This window comes from Saccoglossus kowalevskii, chromosome 15 (assembly GCF_978046115.1).
Source record: "Saccoglossus kowalevskii chromosome 15, keSacKowa6.1, whole genome shotgun sequence".
Taxonomy (NCBI): Eukaryota; Metazoa; Hemichordata; class Enteropneusta; family Harrimaniidae; genus Saccoglossus; species Saccoglossus kowalevskii.
This window is the reverse complement of record NC_140655.1, coordinates 19,900,778-19,922,341: the sequence shown is the minus strand read 5'-3', so window position 1 is coordinate 19,922,341 and position 21,564 is coordinate 19,900,778. Positions and strand designations below refer to the sequence as shown.

At 35.5% G+C, this 21,564-nt stretch overlaps 1 protein-coding gene across 1 annotated transcript; it reads left to right on the top strand.

The window, feature by feature from the left end:
* The first annotated feature begins 13,069 nt into the window (after positions 1-13,069).
* On the top strand, positions 13,070-19,484 carry LOC144345472 (uncharacterized). The gene is made up of 2 exons (XM_085508506.1): positions 13,070-18,426; positions 18,611-19,484. Exons 1-2 carry the CDS (start codon positions 13,070-13,072, stop codon positions 19,482-19,484), a joined length of 6,231 nt encoding a protein of 2,076 aa, XP_085364632.1.
* Positions 19,485-21,564: the final 2,080 nt, after the last annotated feature.

The window sequence follows — 21,564 nt, the reverse complement described above, 5'->3', positions numbered from 1 at the left end:
ATATTGTAATTATTCAAGTACTTCCATATATATCATGGATACCATAATAAATGAGGGCAAACCCCTATGGCGTTAAATGCAGCCCCTACGGCGTTACATATCTTATTTGTTTAACTATCATTGCCAGATTGGTTCAAATGACTTATACTGGAAGATTATACTAAACACACTCTTTATACACTAAATGATATTGTAATTATTCAAGTACTTTCATATATATCATGGATACCATAATAAATGAGGGCAAACCCCTATAGATTTAAATGTAGCCCCTACGGCGTTACATATCTTATTTGTATAACTATCATTACCAGATTGGTTTAAATGACTTATAATGCAAGATTATACTTAACACACTCTTTATACACTAAATAATATTGTAATTATTCCAGTACTTCCATATGTATCAAGGGTACCATAATAAATGAGGGCAAACCCCAATGGCGTTAAATGTAGCCCCTATGGCGTTACATATCTTATTTGTATAACTATCATTACCAGATTGGTTCAAATGACTTATAATGCAAGATTATACTTAACACACTCTTTATACACTAAATAATATTGTAATTATTCCAGTACTTCCATATGTATCAAGGGTACCATAATAAATGAGGGCAAACCCCAATGGCGTTAAATGTAGCCCCTATGGCGTTACATATCTTATTTGTATAACTATCATTACCAGATTGGTTCAAATGACTTATAATGCAAGATTATACTTAACACACTCGTTACACACTAAATAATATTGTAATTATTCAAGTACTTCCATATATATCATGGATACCATAATAAATGAGGGCAATCCCCTATGGCGTTAAATGTAACCCCTATGGCGTTACATATCTTATTTGTATAACTATCATTACCAGATTGGTTCAAATGACTTATAATGCAAGATGATACTTAACACACTCTTTATACACTAAATAATATTGTAATTATTCCAGTACTTCCATATGTATCAAGGGTACCATAATAAATGAGGGCAAACCCCAATGGCGTTAAATGTAGCCCCTATGGCGTTACATATCTTATTTGTATAACTATCATTACCAGATTGGTTCAAATGACTTATAATGCAAGATTATACTTAACACACTCTTTATACACTAAATAATATTGTAATTATTCAAGTACTTCCATATATATCATGGATACCATAATAAATGAGGGCAAACCCCTATGGCGTTAAATGTAGCCCCTATGGCGTTACATATCTTATTTGTATAACTATCATTATCAGATTGGTTCAAATGACTTATAATGCAAGATTATACTTAACACACTCTTTATACACTAAATAATATTGTAATTATTCAAGTACTTCCATATATATCATGGATACCATAATAAATGAGGGCAAACCCCTATGGCTTTAAATGTAGCCCCTACGGCGTTACATATCTTATTTGTACCGGAATAACTATCATTACCAGATTGGTTCAAATGACTTATACTGGAAGATTATACTTAACACACTCTTTACACACTAAATAATATTGTAATTATTCAAGTACTTCCATATATATCATGGATACCATAATAAATGAGGGCAAACCCCTATGGCGTTAAATGCAGCCCCTACGGCGTTACATAACTTATTTGTATAACTATCATTACCAGATTGGTTCAAGTGACCTACAATGCAAGATTATACTTAACACACTCTTTATACACTAAATAATATTGTAATTATTCAAGTACTTCCATATATATCATGGATACCATAATAAATGAGGGCAAACCCCTATGGCGTTAAATGCAGCCCCTACGGCGTTACATATCTTATTTGTATAACTATCATTACCAGATTGGTTCAAATGACTTATACTGGAAGATTATACTTAACACACTTTTTATACACTAAATAATATTGTAATTATTCAAGTACTTCCATATATATCATGGATACCATAATAAATGTGGGCAAACCCTATGGCGTTAAATGTAGCCCCTATGGCGTTACATATCTTATTTGTATAACTATCATTACCAGATTGGTTCAAGTGACTTACAATGCAAGATTATACTTAACACACTCTTTATACACTAAATAATATTGTAATTATTCAAGAACTTCCATATATATCATGGATACCATAATAAATGAGGGCAAACCCCTATGGCTTTAAATGTAGCCCCTACGGCGTTACATATCTTATTTGTATAACTATCATTACCAGATTGGTTCAAATGACTTATAATGCAAGATTATACTTAACACACTCTTTATACACTAAATAATATTGTAATTATTCCAGTACTTCCATATGTATCAAGGGTACCATAATAAATGAGGGCAAACCCCAATGGCGTTAAATGTAGCCCCTATGGCGTTACATATCTTATTTGTATAACTATCATTACCAGATTGGTTCAAATGACTTATAATGCAAGATTATACTTAACACACTCTTTACACATTAAATAATATTGTAATTATTCAAGTACTTCCATATATATCATGGATACCATAATAAATGAGGGCAAACCCCTATGGCGTTAAATGTAGCCCCTATGGCGTTACATATCTTATTTGTATAACTATCATTACCAGATTGGTTCAAATGACTTATAATGCAAGATTATACTTAACACACTCTTTATACACTAAATAATATTGTAATTATTCAAGTACTTCCATATATATCATGGATACCATAATAAATGAGGGCAAACCCCTATGGCTTTAAATGTAGCCCCTACGACGTTACATATCTTATTTGTACCGGAATAACTATCATTACCAGATTGGTTCAAATGACTTATACTGGAAGATTATACTTAACACACTCTTTACACACTAAATAATATTGTAATTATTCAAGTACTTCCATATATATCATGGATACCATAATAAATGAGGGCAAACCCCTATGGCGTTAAATGCAGCCCCTACGGCGTTACATATCTTATTTGTATAACTATCATTACCAGATTGGTTCAAATGACTTATACTGGAAGATTATACTTAACACATTTTTTATACACTAAATAATATTGTAATTATTCAAGTACTTCCATATATATCATGGATACCATAATAAATGAGGGCAAACCCCTATGGCGTTAAATGCAGCCCCTACGGCGTTACATATCTTATTTGTATGACTATCACTACCAGAATGGTTCAAATGACTTATAATGCAAGATTATACTGAACACACTCTTTATACACTAAATAATATTGTAATTATTCAAGTACTTCCATATATATCATGGATACCATAATAAATGAGGGCAAACCCCTATGGCTTTAAATGTAGCCCCTACGGCGTTACATATCTTATTTGTACCGGAATAACTATCATTACCAGATTGGTTCAAATGACTTATACTGGAAGATTATACTTAACACACTCTTTACACACTAAATAATATTGTAATTATTCAAGTACTTCCATATATATCATGGATACCATAATAAATGAGGGCAAACCCCTATGGCGTTAAATGCAGCCCCTACGGCGTTACATATCTTATTTGTATAACTATCATTACCAGATTGGTTCAAATGACTTATACTGGAAGATTATACTTAACACACTTTTTATACACTAAATAATATTGTAATTATTCAAGTACTTCCATATATATCATGGATACCATAATAAATGAGGGCAAACCCCTATGGCGTTAAATGCAGCCCCTACGGCGTTACATATCTTATTTGTATGACTATCACTACCAGATTGGTTCAAATGACTTATAATGCAAGATTATACTTAACACACTCTTTATACACTAAATAATATTGTAATTATTCAAGTACTTCCATATATATCATGGATACCATAATAAATGAGGGCAAACCCCTATGGCGTTAAATGTAGCCCCTATGGCGTTACATATCTTATTTGTATAACTATCATTACCTGATTGGTTCAAGTGACTTACAATGCAAGATTATACTTAACACACTCTTTATACACTAAATAATATTGTAATTATTCAAGTACTTCCATATATATCATGGATACCATAATAAATGAGGGCAAACCCCTATGGCGTTAAATGCAGCCCCTACGGCGTTACATATCTTATTTGTATAACTATCATTACCAGATTGGTTCAAATGACTTATACTGGAAGATTATACTAAACACACTCTTTATACACTAAATAATATTGTAATTATTCAAGTACTTTCATATATATCATGGATACCATAATAAATGAGGGCAAACCCCTATGGCTTTAAATGTAGCCCCTACGGCGTTACATATCTTATTTGTATAACTATCATTACCAGATTGGTTCAAATGACTTATAATGCAAGATTATACTTAACACACTCTTTATACACTAAATAATATTGTAATTATTCCAGTACTTCCATATGTATCAAGGGTACCATAATAAATGAGGGGAAACCCCAATGGCGTTAAATGTAGCCCCTATGGCGTTACATATCTTATTTGTATAACTATCATTACCAGATTTGTTCAAATGACTTATAATGCAAGATTATACTTAACACACTCTTTACACACTAAATAATATTGTAATTATTCAAGTACTTCCATATATATATCATCGATACCATAATAAATGAGGGCAAACCCCTATGGCGTTAAATGCAGCCCCTACGGCGTTACATATCTTATTTGTATAACTATCAATACCAGATTGGTTCAAATGACTTATAATGCAAGATTATACTTAACACACTCTTTATACACTAAATAATATTGTAATTATTCAAGTACTTCCATATATATCATGGATACCATAATAAATGAGTGCAAACCCCTATGGCGTTAAATGCAGCCCCTACGGCGTTACATATCTTATTTGTATAACTATCATTACCAGATTGGTTCAAATGACTTATACTTGAAGATTATACTTAACACACTTTTTATACACTAAATAATATTGTAATTATTCAAGTACTTCCATATATATCATGGATACCATAATAAATGAGGGCAAACCCCTATGGCGTTACATATCTTATTTGTAAAACTATCATTACCAGATTGGTTCAAATGACTTATACTGGAAGATTATACTTAACACACTTTTTATACACTAAATAATATTGTAATTATTCAAGTACTTCCATATATATCATGGATACCATAATAAATGAGGGCAAACCCCTATGGCGTTAAATGCAGCCCCTACGGCGTTACATATCTTATTTGTATGACTATCACTACCAGAATGGTTCAAATGACTTATAATGCAAGATTATACTTAACACACTCTTTATACACTAAATAATATTGTAATTATTCAAGTACTTCCATATATATCATGGATACCATAATAAATGAGGGCAAACCCCTATGGCTTTAAATGTAGCCCCTACGGCGTTACATATCTTATTTGTACCGGAATAACTATCATTACCAGATTGGTTCAAATGACTTATACTGGAAGATTATACTTAACACACTCTTTACACACTAAATAATATTGTAATTATTCAAGTACTTCCATATATATCATGGATACCATAATAAATGAGGGCAAACCCCTATGGCGTTACATATCTTATTTGTAAAACTATCATTACCAGATTGGTTCAAATGACTTATACTGGAAGATTATACTTAACACACTTTTTATACACTAAATAATATTGTAATTATTCAAGTACTTCCATATATATCATGGATACCATAATAAATGAGGGCAAACCCCTATGGCGTTAAATGCAGCCCCTACGGCGTTACATATCTTATTTGTATGACTATCACTACCAGAATGGTTCAAATGACTTATAATGCAAGATTATACTTAACACACTCTTTATACACTAAATAATATTGTAATTATTCAAGTACTTCCATATATATCATGGATACCATAATAAATGAGGGCAAACCCCTATGGCTTTAAATGTAGCCCCTACGGCGTTACATATCTTATTTGTACCGGAATAACTATCATTACCAGATTGGTTCAAATGACTTATACTGGAAGATTATACTTAACACACTCTTTACACACTAAATAATATTGTAATTATTCAAGTACTTCCATATATATCATGGATACCATAATAAATGAGGGCAAACCCCTATGGCTTTAAATGTAGCCCCTACGGCGTTACATATCTTATTTGTACCGGAATAACTATCATTACCAGATTGGTTCAAATGACTTATAATGCAAGATGATACTTAACACACTCTTTATACACTAAATAATATTGTAATTATTCCAGTACTTCCATATGTATCAAGGGTACCATAATAAATGAGGGCAAACCCCAATGGCGTTAAATGTAGCCCCTATGGCGTTACATATCTTATTTGTATAACTATCATTACCAGATTGGTTCAAATGACTTATAATGCAAGATTATACTTAACACACTCTTTATACACTAAATAATATTGTAATTATTCAAGTACTTCCATATATATCATGGATACCATAATAAATGAGGGCAAACCCCTATGGCGTTAAATGTAGCCCCTATGGCGTTACATATCTTATTTGTATAACTATCATTATCAGATTGGTTCAAATGACTTATAATGCAAGATTATACTTAACACACTCTTTATACACTAAATAATATTGTAATTATTCAAGTACTTCCATATATATCATGGATACCATAATAAATGAGGGCAAACCCCTATGGCTTTAAATGTAGCCCCTACGGCGTTACATATCTTATTTGTACCGGAATAACTATCATTACCAGATTGGTTCAAATGACTTATACTGGAAGATTATACTTAACACACTCTTTACACACTAAATAATATTGTAATTATTCAAGTACTTCCATATATATCATGGATACCATAATAAATGAGGGCAAACCCCTATGGCGTTAAATGCAGCCCCTACGGCGTTACATAACTTATTTGTATAACTATCATTACCAGATTGGTTCAAGTGACCTACAATGCAAGATTATACTTAACACACTCTTTATACACTAAATAATATTGTAATTATTCAAGTACTTCCATATATATCATGGATACCATAATAAATGAGGGCAAACCCCTATGGCGTTAAATGCAGCCCCTACGGCGTTACATATCTTATTTGTATAACTATCATTACCAGATTGGTTCAAATGACTTATACTGGAAGATTATACTTAACACACTTTTTATACACTAAATAATATTGTAATTATTCAAGTACTTCCATATATATCATGGATACCATAATAAATGTGGGCAAACCCTATGGCGTTAAATGTAGCCCCTATGGCGTTACATATCTTATTTGTATAACTATCATTACCAGATTGGTTCAAGTGACTTACAATGCAAGATTATACTTAACACACTCTTTATACACTAAATAATATTGTAATTATTCAAGAACTTCCATATATATCATGGATACCATAATAAATGAGGGCAAACCCCTATGGCTTTAAATGTAGCCCCTACGGCGTTACATATCTTATTTGTATAACTATCATTACCAGATTGGTTCAAATGACTTATAATGCAAGATTATACTTAACACACTCTTTATACACTAAATAATATTGTAATTATTCCAGTACTTCCATATGTATCAAGGGTACCATAATAAATGAGGGCAAACCCCAATGGCGTTAAATGTAGCCCCTATGGCGTTACATATCTTATTTGTATAACTATCATTACCAGATTGGTTCAAATGACTTATAATGCAAGATTATACTTAACACACTCTTTACACATTAAATAATATTGTAATTATTCAAGTACTTCCATATATATCATGGATACCATAATAAATGAGGGCAAACCCCTATGGCGTTAAATGTAGCCCCTATGGCGTTACATATCTTATTTGTATAACTATCATTACCAGATTGGTTCAAATGACTTATAATGCAAGATTATACTTAACACACTCTTTATACACTAAATAATATTGTAATTATTCAAGTACTTCCATATATATCATGGATACCATAATAAATGAGGGCAAACCCCTATGGCTTTAAATGTAGCCCCTACGACGTTACATATCTTATTTGTACCGGAATAACTATCATTACCAGATTGGTTCAAATGACTTATACTGGAAGATTATACTTAACACACTCTTTACACACTAAATAATATTGTAATTATTCAAGTACTTCCATATATATCATGGATACCATAATAAATGAGGGCAAACCCCTATGGCGTTAAATGCAGCCCCTACGGCGTTACATATCTTATTTGTATAACTATCATTACCAGATTGGTTCAAATGACTTATACTGGAAGATTATACTTAACACATTTTTTATACACTAAATAATATTGTAATTATTCAAGTACTTCCATATATATCATGGATACCATAATAAATGAGGGCAAACCCCTATGGCGTTAAATGCAGCCCCTACGGCGTTACATATCTTATTTGTATGACTATCACTACCAGAATGGTTCAAATGACTTATAATGCAAGATTATACTGAACACACTCTTTATACACTAAATAATATTGTAATTATTCAAGTACTTCCATATATATCATGGATACCATAATAAATGAGGGCAAACCCCTATGGCTTTAAATGTAGCCCCTACGGCGTTACATATCTTATTTGTACCGGAATAACTATCATTACCAGATTGGTTCAAATGACTTATACTGGAAGATTATACTTAACACACTCTTTACACACTAAATAATATTGTAATTATTCAAGTACTTCCATATATATCATGGATACCATAATAAATGAGGGCAAACCCCTATGGCGTTAAATGCAGCCCCTACGGCGTTACATATCTTATTTGTATAACTATCATTACCAGATTGGTTCAAATGACTTATACTGGAAGATTATACTTAACACACTTTTTATACACTAAATAATATTGTAATTATTCAAGTACTTCCATATATATCATGGATACCATAATAAATGAGGGCAAACCCCTATGGCGTTAAATGCAGCCCCTACGGCGTTACATATCTTATTTGTATGACTATCACTACCAGATTGGTTCAAATGACTTATAATGCAAGATTATACTTAACACACTCTTTATACACTAAATAATATTGTAATTATTCAAGTACTTCCATATATATCATGGATACCATAATAAATGAGGGCAAACCCCTATGGCGTTAAATGTAGCCCCTATGGCGTTACATATCTTATTTGTATAACTATCATTACCTGATTGGTTCAAGTGACTTACAATGCAAGATTATACTTAACACACTCTTTATACACTAAATAATATTGTAATTATTCAAGTACTTCCATATATATCATGGATACCATAATAAATGAGGGCAAACCCCTATGGCGTTAAATGCAGCCCCTACGGCGTTACATATCTTATTTGTATAACTATCATTACCAGATTGGTTCAAATGACTTATACTGGAAGATTATACTAAACACACTCTTTATACACTAAATAATATTGTAATTATTCAAGTACTTTCATATATATCATGGATACCATAATAAATGAGGGCAAACCCCTATGGCTTTAAATGTAGCCCCTACGGCGTTACATATCTTATTTGTATAACTATCATTACCAGATTGGTTCAAATGACTTATAATGCAAGATTATACTTAACACACTCTTTATACACTAAATAATATTGTAATTATTCCAGTACTTCCATATGTATCAAGGGTACCATAATAAATGAGGGGAAACCCCAATGGCGTTAAATGTAGCCCCTATGGCGTTACATATCTTATTTGTATAACTATCATTACCAGATTTGTTCAAATGACTTATAATGCAAGATTATACTTAACACACTCTTTACACACTAAATAATATTGTAATTATTCAAGTACTTCCATATATATATCATTGATACCATAATAAATGAGGGCAAACCCCTATGGCGTTAAATGCAGCCCCTACGGCGTTACATATCTTATTTGTATAACTATCAATACCAGATTGGTTCAAATGACTTATAATGCAAGATTATACTTAACACACTCTTTATACACTAAATAATATTGTAATTATTCAAGTACTTCCATATATATCATGGATACCATAATAAATGAGTGCAAACCCCTATGGCGTTAAATGCAGCCCCTACGGCGTTACATATCTTATTTGTATAACTATCATTACCAGATTGGTTCAAATGACTTATACTTGAAGATTATACTTAACACACTTTTTATACACTAAATAATATTGTAATTATTCAAGTACTTCCATATATATCATGGATACCATAATAAATGAGGGCAAACCCCTATGGCGTTACATATCTTATTTGTAAAACTATCATTACCAGATTGGTTCAAATGACTTATACTGGAAGATTATACTTAACACACTTTTTATACACTAAATAATATTGTAATTATTCAAGTACTTCCATATATATCATGGATACCATAATAAATGAGGGCAAACCCCTATGGCGTTAAATGCAGCCCCTACGGCGTTACATATCTTATTTGTATGACTATCACTACCAGAATGGTTCAAATGACTTATAATGCAAGATTATACTTAACACACTCTTTATACACTAAATAATATTGTAATTATTCAAGTACTTCCATATATATCATGGATACCATAATAAATGAGGGCAAACCCCTATGGCTTTAAATGTAGCCCCTACGGCGTTACATATCTTATTTGTACCGGAATAACTATCATTACCAGATTGGTTCAAATGACTTATACTGGAAGATTATACTTTACACACTCTTTACACACTAAATAATATTGTAATTATTCAAGTACTTCCATATATATCATGGATACCATAATAAATGAGGGCAAACCCCTATGGCGTTACATATCTTATTTGTAAAACTATCATTACCAGATTGGTTCAAATGACTTATACTGGAAGATTATACTTAACACACTTTTTATACACTAAATAATATTGTAATTATTCAAGTACTTCCATATATATCATGGATACCATAATAAATGAGGGCAAACCCCTATGGCGTTAAATGCAGCCCCTACGGCGTTACATATCTTATTTGTATGACTATCACTACCAGAATGGTTCAAATGACTTATAATGCAAGATTATACTTAACACACTCTTTATACACTAAATAATATTGTAATTATTCAAGTACTTCCATATATATCATGGATACCATAATAAATGAGGGCAAACCCCTATGGCTTTAAATGTAGCCCCTACGGCGTTACATATCTTATTTGTACCGGAATAACTATCATTACCAGATTGGTTCAAATGACTTATACTGGAAGATTATACTTAACACACTCTTTACACACTAAATAATATTGTAATTATTCAAGTACTTCCATATATATCATGGATACCATAATAAATGAGGGCAAACCCCTATGGCGTTAAATGCAGCCCCTACGGCGTTACATATCTTATTTGTATAACTATCATTACCAGATTGGTTCAGATGACTTATACTGGAAGATTATACTTAACACACTTTTTATACACTAAATAATATTGTAATTATTCAAGTACTTCCATATATATCATGGATACCATAATAAATGAGGGCAAACCCCTATGGCGTTAAATGCAGCCCCTACGGCGTTACATATCTTATTTGTATGACTATCACTACCAGATTGGTTCAAATGACTTATAATGCAAGATTATACTTAACACACTCTTTATACACTAAATAATATTGTAATTATTCAAGTACTTCCATATATATCATGGATACCATAATAAATGAGGGCAAACCCCTATGGCGTTAAATGTAGCCCCTATGGCGTTACATATCTTATTTGTATAACTATCATTACCAGATTGGTTCAAGTGACTTACAATGCAAGATTATACTTAACACACTCTTTATACACTAAATAATATTGTAATTATTCAAGTACTTCCATATATATCATGGATACCATAATAAATGAGGGCAAACCCCTATGGCGTTAAATGCAGCCCCTACGGCGTTACATATCTTATTTGTATAACTATCATTACCAGATTGGTTCAAATGACTTATACTGGAAGATTATACTAAACACACTCTTTATACACTAAATAATATTGTAATTATTCAAGTACTTTCATATATATCATGGATACCATAATAAATGAGGGCAAACCCCTATGGCTTTAAATGTAGCCCCTACGGCGTTACATATCTTATGTAAGTTGTGCAAACCTCCCCTCTGATTGGTTATTGATTACATAGTTAGATTCCTTTGTTTCACCTGTTTGACCTGTGGTGAACTCTGGGCTAGGCAGGCTATTGTCTTCAGTTCAGCATGTGCTTCTGAAGAGTGAAGACGTCTCTGTGTCTGCTCTGAATTGCCCTGCCGCATTGGGTTTTCTGAAACTTGCTAGGTTTGCTAACATTTGTACACCGGTCCGGGAAGGTGCCACTAAATGAGGTAAGGAAGGTTTTCTTTTCATTGTTGGCTTCATCAGCATGAAATTATTGGCAGTGATTTGTTACAAGTTTGAGTACTCGTATGAACTCGATTTTATCACTCTTACTTTGGGTTATTATTGCAAGTCTGTAAATGTTAGTATTCGTTAAGACTTATTTCTTGAAAATTGTTTTGTTATTTATACTATTTGCCACCCATTTTTTGTGCCCGAACACATTGCGTACATGTGGTCAGCTGCACGTTTAATAGAGCACATGGTGTGCAATGTGTGCTTTGGCTCGTCAAAATGGTTGACAAATATTTCAGTTAGCATTGTTATTTATTGTTACATATTTTATTTGCCGTATTTATTGGTTGTATCGCTCGACTTCCTGCACATTTTAAGAGAAATGTATATTTAATTTACTGTACATTTTATGATAAGAATTGTTTGATTTACTTCGACTATTATAGTTTCCCTATTTTGTTTTGTATATTTTAGAACCATATTCTGGAGATGTATTAACTTGTTTTGATTCCGTAACGATTGACCATATGGAATAAATATATGATATAACCAGAGTACGCGTTTCTAGTTGGTGGCGTAAGAGACTGTAATACCTGTGGGAGCTTGTGATGCCTACATAGTTCTCATTTAACCTTCGCTGAAGATCATAATTTTGTGTTGCCTTCATACCTTGTACATACTGGTAATACTGCGGTCAGTCAAGTGAATATCGTGCTGTGAATGTCATATCCAAGATCATAAACCCGTGCAAGACAGGGAAATGAGTCTGAATCAAGGATATTCGCAAAATAGGGACACGTTATTCGACCTGGACCGAGCCAGTATGCAACTTGATAAGATACATCGTTTGAAGAAATCAACAGCTTCATATGGCGGTCATCTTACCAGAGTCTACACTGAGATAGACAGTATGATGTCCACAAAAGCAGCATACCAAGAAGTAAGCAAGAAAAGATGTGCTCTTGAGAAAATATTCAACTCGTATAAAAAAACTTGTCGTGAATATATGCAGTGTCTACCTCCTATGGCAAGAGGTGCTGTCGAAAGTGAATACGAGGTTGAGCTTGAAAGAAAGGAGTATTTTGATCAGAGACACAGAGAATGGGTATTCAAAACAATGGAGTCTCCTGGCCCAAAGGAAAGGATTGACGACCAAATGGAAGACGCATTGGAACATGGATTTCTCTTGGAAAGGAAAGTCCACATGCCAACTCTAACCACAGAGCCAAATGCCTCGGTAGATTCTCACACTTCATCTTGGCCTCAACTCCCACAAGAAAACAAGACAAATCCATGGGATACTGGCAAGAAAGAATTTTTGGATGTGGATATTGAGGATGGTAGAATAGGTTCTAACTCCAATACAAAGACAAGTCGTGTGTCTAGGGAAGCGAGGAGGAAACTTGCTTTAGCCCGGTGTGAGTTAGACCAACTCAAAGTTGAAAAACAGATAAAGCAACGCATAAAAGAGTTGCAGCTTCGAGAAGAAACAGAAAAACGTCTGCTTCAGATGCGTCAAGAGAGGGAGCAGCAGGAAGCAGAAATGGAAATTATGCAAGCTCAAAATCGGGTAAGACAAGCCAAGGTAGAAGTAGACTTTATAGATGAAGAAATTGAATCTGACCAGAAGTCTGATATACTCCCTGGTTTGCAGAGGCAAACCCAACAAGAAATGATGAGCAATTATTTCCAATCGTATATACCGTCGTGTAGTCCAGCCAATAGTCAATTCAGGACTACAGGGGCGTCAAGTCCACAACATACAAGCTTTGTTGATAATGCACATGGTACCAGCGAACAATATCGTGATGACAGAGGAGGGCCTATAGGGAAGCAGATGACCACTAAGAAGTCAGGTAATGGTGCTGCTCTCTCTGAAACGTTCCAATTACAGAAACTGTTAGAAAGTCAACAGAAGACAATGGAATGCATTGTGCAGAATCAGCTGGAGACTACCAAAGCATTAGCCATTAACTTGAGTCTACCAAAACACGAGTTTCATACCTTCGATGGTGACCCAGTCGCATATCCAACCTTTATCAAAAACTTTGAGGTGAACATAGAACAATTAGTCAAGGATGATACTGTCAAACTATCATATCTTATCCAACACTGTACTGGAGCTGCTAAGGAAGCAATTAGAAGCTGTGTAATTCTCCCTCCAGAGCGAGGATATACAGAAGCCCGGAAGATCCTTTCTACAAGCTTTGGTCAGAAACACGTCATAGTGCATGCTACAATTGACAAAGTGGTGAAAGGCCCTCAGATAAAGGCATATGAAGTGGATAAGCTTCAGAAATTGGCTCGTGATATGAAGAATTGCCACCTCAGTTCTGAGCAAATGAATTTCCATGCTGACATCAATTCAATGGATACCCTGGAAAAGGTGGTTAGGCGGTTACCATCATACTTGCAATCAGATTGGGCCAAGCAAGCTGGCAAGTTGATCAGTGTGGGCACTGAACCTGAATTCCTGCACCTTACCCACTTTCTGGAGAACAGATCAGCAATTGCAAATACAAGATTTGGTAAATTGGTAGGATCTAAGCCTGATGGAGAAAAAGATTCAAATGCCAGATCAAGACAAAAGCCAAGTAAAGCTACTACATTGGCTACACATGTAGCTGACACGCCTCCCATAAATCGTCCTTCCAAGTTTGCCTCCAATGATGTTGGTGCTGATGATACTTCCATGATCGAAGTTAATGGCAGGAGAGGTTGTCTGTTTTGCAGTGGTAGCCATGCATTTGAACATTGTCGAAAATTTACGTTCAAACCGTTCCAAGAGAGAAAAGACTTCATCAGGGAACACAGGCTCTGTGACTGTTGCCTAGAAGCAAGACCTCCTCACTTGGCTAGGAATTGTAGAAGTGGTCGTATTTGCCCTATCGTAGGCTGTGGTAAAAGACATCATCCTTTGCTTCATCCTGCAACATCAGACTCAGCATATCAAACATCTGCAACTCCCAAGACATTCAGCAATAGTAATCTGAAAGCTCCCGCCACAGCTCAAAATGAGAGACATAGTAATGTCATTGGAAGCAAGGCGCAATGTAGTGCTACACAAACCAATCAACCACGCATAAGTTTGCAGGTGATTCCTGTTCGTGTCAGTGGGGTAGATGGAGGCCAAGAGATTGAAACCTATGCATTTCTCGACAGTGGTTCTGATTCGTCTATCTGCCTTTACAGCCTTGCTGATAAATTAGGCATTACAGGTAAACCTGTCAATTACACATTGTCCACACTGAATGCAGAGAGGCAGATTAATGGTCATGAATTACAGATGGATGTAAGAGGTCTAAATTTGGTCAATGGTGTGCGACTGGATAAAGTTTGGACAACGGATAGATTACCGATAGCAGCTGACAGTATTCCGACCAAGTTGGATATAAAAGGATGGTCTCACCTGAATGATATAGAATTGCCAGAGATAGAAGTTAAAGACGTTACTCTCCTCATTGGGAATGATGTCCCCGAGGCACATTGGGTTCTTGAGGAGCGTCGTGGTGAAAGGAAGCAACCATATGGTATTCGAACACTACTTGGTTGGACATTCATTGGACCAATGGGCAGAAAGAAGCGTGGAGGTAACAGCATCAATTTTATTAATGTTGACCAAGTCTTGGACTCTGATTCCCCAATTCAGTGTCTCGAACCTATAACTTCTCAGCTTCATCGCATGTACAATGCAGATTTCACAGAGTCCTTGTTTGATACCAAGGCATGTATGTCGCTGGAAGATAGAAGTGCAAAGGCGATCATGGACAGTTCAGTTTGTCTGATTGAGGGTCACTACCAGCTGGCTCTTCCTTGGCGATATGATGATCCCTGCTTACACAACAACAAATGGTCTGCTCTAAAGAGGTTGAAGCTACTGAAGAGGCGTCTATTGAAAGATCCTGCACTTATGAAGAAATATAAAGACACATTGGATGGTTACATCTCCCAGGGTCATGCAAGAAGAATGCCCAATGTGGATTCATCAGCAACGAAGTCTGGCTCTACTTGGTATTTACCTCATCATCCAGTAATCCACTCGAATAAACCAGAGAAGGTGAGAGTTGTTTTTGACTGCGCTGCCAAATACCAAGGCACATCTCTTAATGATCAGCTTCTGCAAGGTCCTGATCTAAATAATACCCTTGTGGGAGTACTTCTTCAATTTCGAAAAGAGCCAGTTGCCATTGTCGCTGACATCAAGCAAATGTTCCATCAAGTTAAGGTGAAGAAGGCGGACTGCGATGCACTAAGATTCTTATGGTGGCCGGAAGGAGATTTATCTAAAGATCCAGCCGATCATCAAATGTTGGTGCATCCATTTGGTGCCACATCTTCACCAAGCTGTGCAGCATATGCTCTGAAGAGAACTGCAGATGACAACAGAAGTAATTATGACACTCATATTGTGGATACTGTTTATAGAAACTTCTACGTCGATGATTGTCTGAAGTCTGTTGCTAGTGTTGAAGAAGCCAAGGAACTGGTGAAACTGTTGCCTGAAATGTTAGCTAAAGGAGGTTTTCATCTAACAAAATGGATATCCAACTGTCGGGAAATCTTAGCACTGATCCCAGAAGCTGAGCGTGCTTCTTCAGTGATGAATCTAGATATGGAGAACTTGCCGATTGACAGAGCTCTTGGCATCCAATGGGATGTTGAAAAGGATGCCTTTAACTTTAGAATTGGCGACAGACTGAAAGGAGAGACACGCAGGGAGATGTTATCATTCGTGGCTTCAGTCTACGATCCACTTGGATTCGCTGCCCCCTTTGTTTTACCGGCAAAACGAATCTTACAAGAATTATGTCGTGTTGGATATGGATGGGATGAAAAGGTACCAGAAGATCAACTGTCGAATTGGAGAGAATGGAGGAAAAAACTACCTGCTTTGATGACACTAGCTATACCTAGATGCTACAAACCAACTGGTTTCAGTCAAATACAAACAGTGGAACTCCATAATTTCTCTGATGCCTCCTTAGGAGGTTATGGGGTTGCATCTTACCTGCGGCTGATAGATACAAATGGTACAATTCATTGCAGTTTGCTGATGGGAAAGTCCAGGGTCGCTCCGCTCAAAGCCATGACAGTACCGAGGCTTGAACTAACAGCAGCTACAGTTGCAGTTAAGGTCAGCAGACAAATTCAAGATGAAATTCAACTCCCAATCCAGAGAACCCTATTTTGGACAGATTCAACAATAGTCATCCAATATATTCGCAACATGGCAACACGATTCCAAACCTTTGTCTCTAACCGCCTCCAGATTATTCACGATGCTTCATCTCCATCACAATGGTACCACGTCAGTTCAGAGTTCAATCCAGCAGACCATGCATCACGAGGAATAAAATTGAATGGTTCTAATGAGGCAGCAATAACCACATGGTTCCATGGTGCGGCATTTCTATGGCAACCTGAATCAGAATGGCCAGGCCAACCTACTGACCTACCAGAAATTGATCGTGACGACAAAGAGCTGAGAAGGAAGGTCCAAGCAACAACCATTACCCAGTGCAATACAATGGGTACAGATGTTTGCAGTCGTTTGCTCCATCAATACTCCTCTTGGTATAAATTACAAGTGAGTGTTGCATGGCTCATCCGGTTTAAGATGTACTTGAGAAGATCTGCCTTATTGAAAATAGGCCCGTTAACAGTTCATGAACTTTCCATTGCTACCACTGACATTTGCAGAATTGTCCAACGAAGTTCATTTCCAAGAGAGTTTGCTTCACCGCAAAAGATTCTGAGTGAGAAACCAGATGCTGAAGGTTATGTCAGTCCACTGCGAAAGTTAAACCCTAAATTAGAAAATGGAGTCCTACACGTCGGAGGACGACTAGTGAACGCACCCATTAGTCAGCAAGCTAGACATCCAATTATATTACCTCGCAATCATCATGTGACTGAGTTGATCGTTCAACATTACCATGAACAACAAGGACATATTGGCCCAAACCAAGTGCTGTCAGAGATACGACAGAAGTTCTGGATTGTTCATGGACTAGCTACTGTAAAGCGTGTGATTGGTAGGTGTATTAAGTGTCGTCGATGGAATGCACAACCCGGGAATCAAAAAATGGCTCCACTTCCTGCAGCTAGTGACACCAGGTGAGCCACCATTCTCCCATGTCGGGATAGATTATTTTGGACCACTGTATGTTAAGTACAGAAGAGGTACCATTAAACGATATGGATGCGTGTTCACCTGCCTGGCCATTCGGGCTGTTCATATCGAAGTGGCCCATGATTTATCCACAGATTCCTTTATACAATCTGTGTGGAGATTTATTAGTCGGCGTGGACCACCTACACATCTCTACAGTGATAATGGTACCAATTTCCGGGGAGCCGAGACTGAGCTGAAACAGATGCTTGATAAATGGAACCAAGCTTTTATTAACGGTAAACTTAGCAGAAGAAATATTCAATGGCATTTTAATCCACCAGCAGCAAGTCATGCAGGTGGAGTCTGGGAACGGATGATTCGTTCGATAAGAAAGATTCTTCGATCTTTATTAGGGAACAGGTTAGTGGATGATGAAACGCTACTCACTTTCACTACAGAAGTGGAGAAGATTCTTAATAATCGACCACTAACACATTTATCTGATGATCCAGATGATCTTGAACCACTCACACCAAACCATTTACTTTTGCTACGCCCAAATCCTTGTACGTCGGTGAGTGAAATCATAGAAGAAAATGGTCATCACAGAAGAAGAACCGAAACTCAACATCTTGCAACTGAGTTTTGGAAACGGTGGGTACGTGAGTACTTGCCAACTTTACAAGAAAGGCAGAAATGGTGCAGGCCGAAAAGGAACCTATCCATTGGTGATTTGGTACTTGTTGTCAATGAAAATATTCCTCGAGGTGAATGGCCTTTGGGAAAAGTCGAACAGACCTTTGCTGATCGATTTGGTACAACTCGTCATGTTCTTGTGAAGACTTCCACTGGATGTTTACGGAGAGATGTGCGCAAGCTCTGTTTATTGGAAGGCAACATGGATCACAAGACTGTGATGGAAAGACAAGATGGAGTAACTAGAGCAGCAGAGATCGGTGCAGAAGACACCAAGGAAATACATGAACAAGTAGATGGATGTGATCATTTGATGCCACGTCGTAGTAAAAGACTACATCACAAGAAGAAAATAGAACAATGAACTTTTGTTGAACAGAACAATGATTTTTTTCTTTTCATGTACATGATTCATTTAGTTGTCGGTTCTGCAACTTTAAATTTAGAAAGGCTCCTCGTGACGTGCGCCTTTCGGGGGCGGTGTGTAAGTTGTGCAAACCTCCCCTCTGATTGGTTATTGATTACATAGTTAGATTCCTTTGTTTCACCTGTTTGACCTGTGGTGAACTCTGGGCTAGGCAGGCTATTGTCTTCAGTTCAGCATGTGCTTCTGAAGAGTGAAGACGTCTCTGTGTCTGCTCTGAATTGCCCTGCCGCATTGGGTTTTCTGAAACTTGCTAGGTTTGCTAACATTTGTACACCGGTCCGGGAAGGTGCCACTAAATGAGGTAAGGAAGGTTTTCTTTTCATTGTTGGCTTCATCAGCATGAAATTATTGGCAGTGATTTGTTACAAGTTTGAGTACTCGTATGAACTCGATTTTATCACTCTTACTTTGGGTTATTATTGCAAGTCTGTAAATGTTAGTATTCGTTAAGACTTATTTCTTGAAAATTGTTTTGTTATTTATACTATTTGCCACCCATTTTTTGTGCCCGAACACATTGCGTACATGTGGTCAGCTGCACGTTTAATAGAGCACATGGTGTGCAATGTGTGCTTTGGCTCGTCAAAATGGTTGACAAATATTTCAGTTAGCATTGTTATTTATTGTTACATATTTTATTTGCCGTATTTATTGGTTGTATCGCTCGACTTCCTGCACATTTTAAGAGAAATGTATATTTAATTTACTGTACATTTTATGATAAGAATTGTTTGATTTACTTCGACTATTACAGTTTCCCTATTTTGTTTTGTATATTTTAGAACCATATTCTGGAGATGTATTAACTTGTTTTGATTCCGTAACGATTGACCATATGGAATAAATATATGATATAACCAGAGTACGCGTTTCTAGTTGGTGGCGTAAGAGACTGTAATACCTGTGGGAGCTTGTGATGCCTACATCTTATTTGTATAACTATCATTACCAGATTGGTTCAAATGACTTATAATGCAAGATTATACTTAACACACTCTTTATACACTAAATAATATTGTAATTATTCCAGTACTTCCATATGTATCAAGGGTACCATAATAAATGAGGGCAAACCCCAATGGCGTTAAATGCAGCCCCTATGGCGTTACGTATCTTATTTGTATAACTATCATTACCAGATTGGTTCAAATGACTTATACTGGAAGATTATACTTAACACACTTTTTATACACTAAATAATATTGTAATTATTCAAGTACTTCCATATATATCATGGATACCATAATAAATGAGGGCAAACCCCTATGGCGTTACATATCTTATTTGTAAAACTATCATTACCAGATTGGTTCAAATGACTTATACTGGAAGATTATACTTAACACACTTTTTATACACTAAATAATATTGTAATTATTCAAGTACTTCCATATATATCATGGATACCATAATAAATGAGGGCAAACCCCTATGGCGTTAAATGCAGCCCCTACGGCGTTACATATCTTATTTGTATGACTATCACTACCAGAATGGTTCAAATGACTTATAATGCAAGATTATACTTAACACACTCTTTATACACTAAATAATATTGTAATTATTCAAGTACTTCCATATATATCATGGATACCATAATAAATGAGGGCAAACCCCTATGGCTTTAAATGTAGCCCCTACGGCGTTACATATCTTATTTGTACCGGAATAACTATCATTACCAGATTGGTTCAAATGACTTATACTGGAAGATTATACTTAACACACTCTTTACACACTAAATAATATTGTAATTATTCAAGTACTTCCATATATATCATGGATACCATAATAAATGAGGGCAAACCCCTATGGCGTTACATATCTTATTTGTAAAACTATCATTACCAGAATGGTTCAAATGACTTATAATGCAAGATTATACTTAACACACTCTTTATACACTAAATAATATTGTAATTATTCAAGTACTTCCATATATAGCATGGATACCATAATAAATGAGGGCAAACCCCTATGGCTTTAAATGTAGCCCCTACGGCGTTACATATCTTAT

Excerpts from the sequence above, each read along its gene's own strand:
- LOC144345472 (XM_085508506.1), top strand. The coding sequence starts at position 13,070 with ATGAGTCTGAATCAAGGATATTCGCAAAATAGGGACACGTTATTCGAC. Across the intron at positions 18,427-18,610 it reads CCTGCAGCTAGTGACACCAG|TCGGCGTGGACCACCTACAC; the intron begins GTGAGCCACCAT and ends GAGATTTATTAG.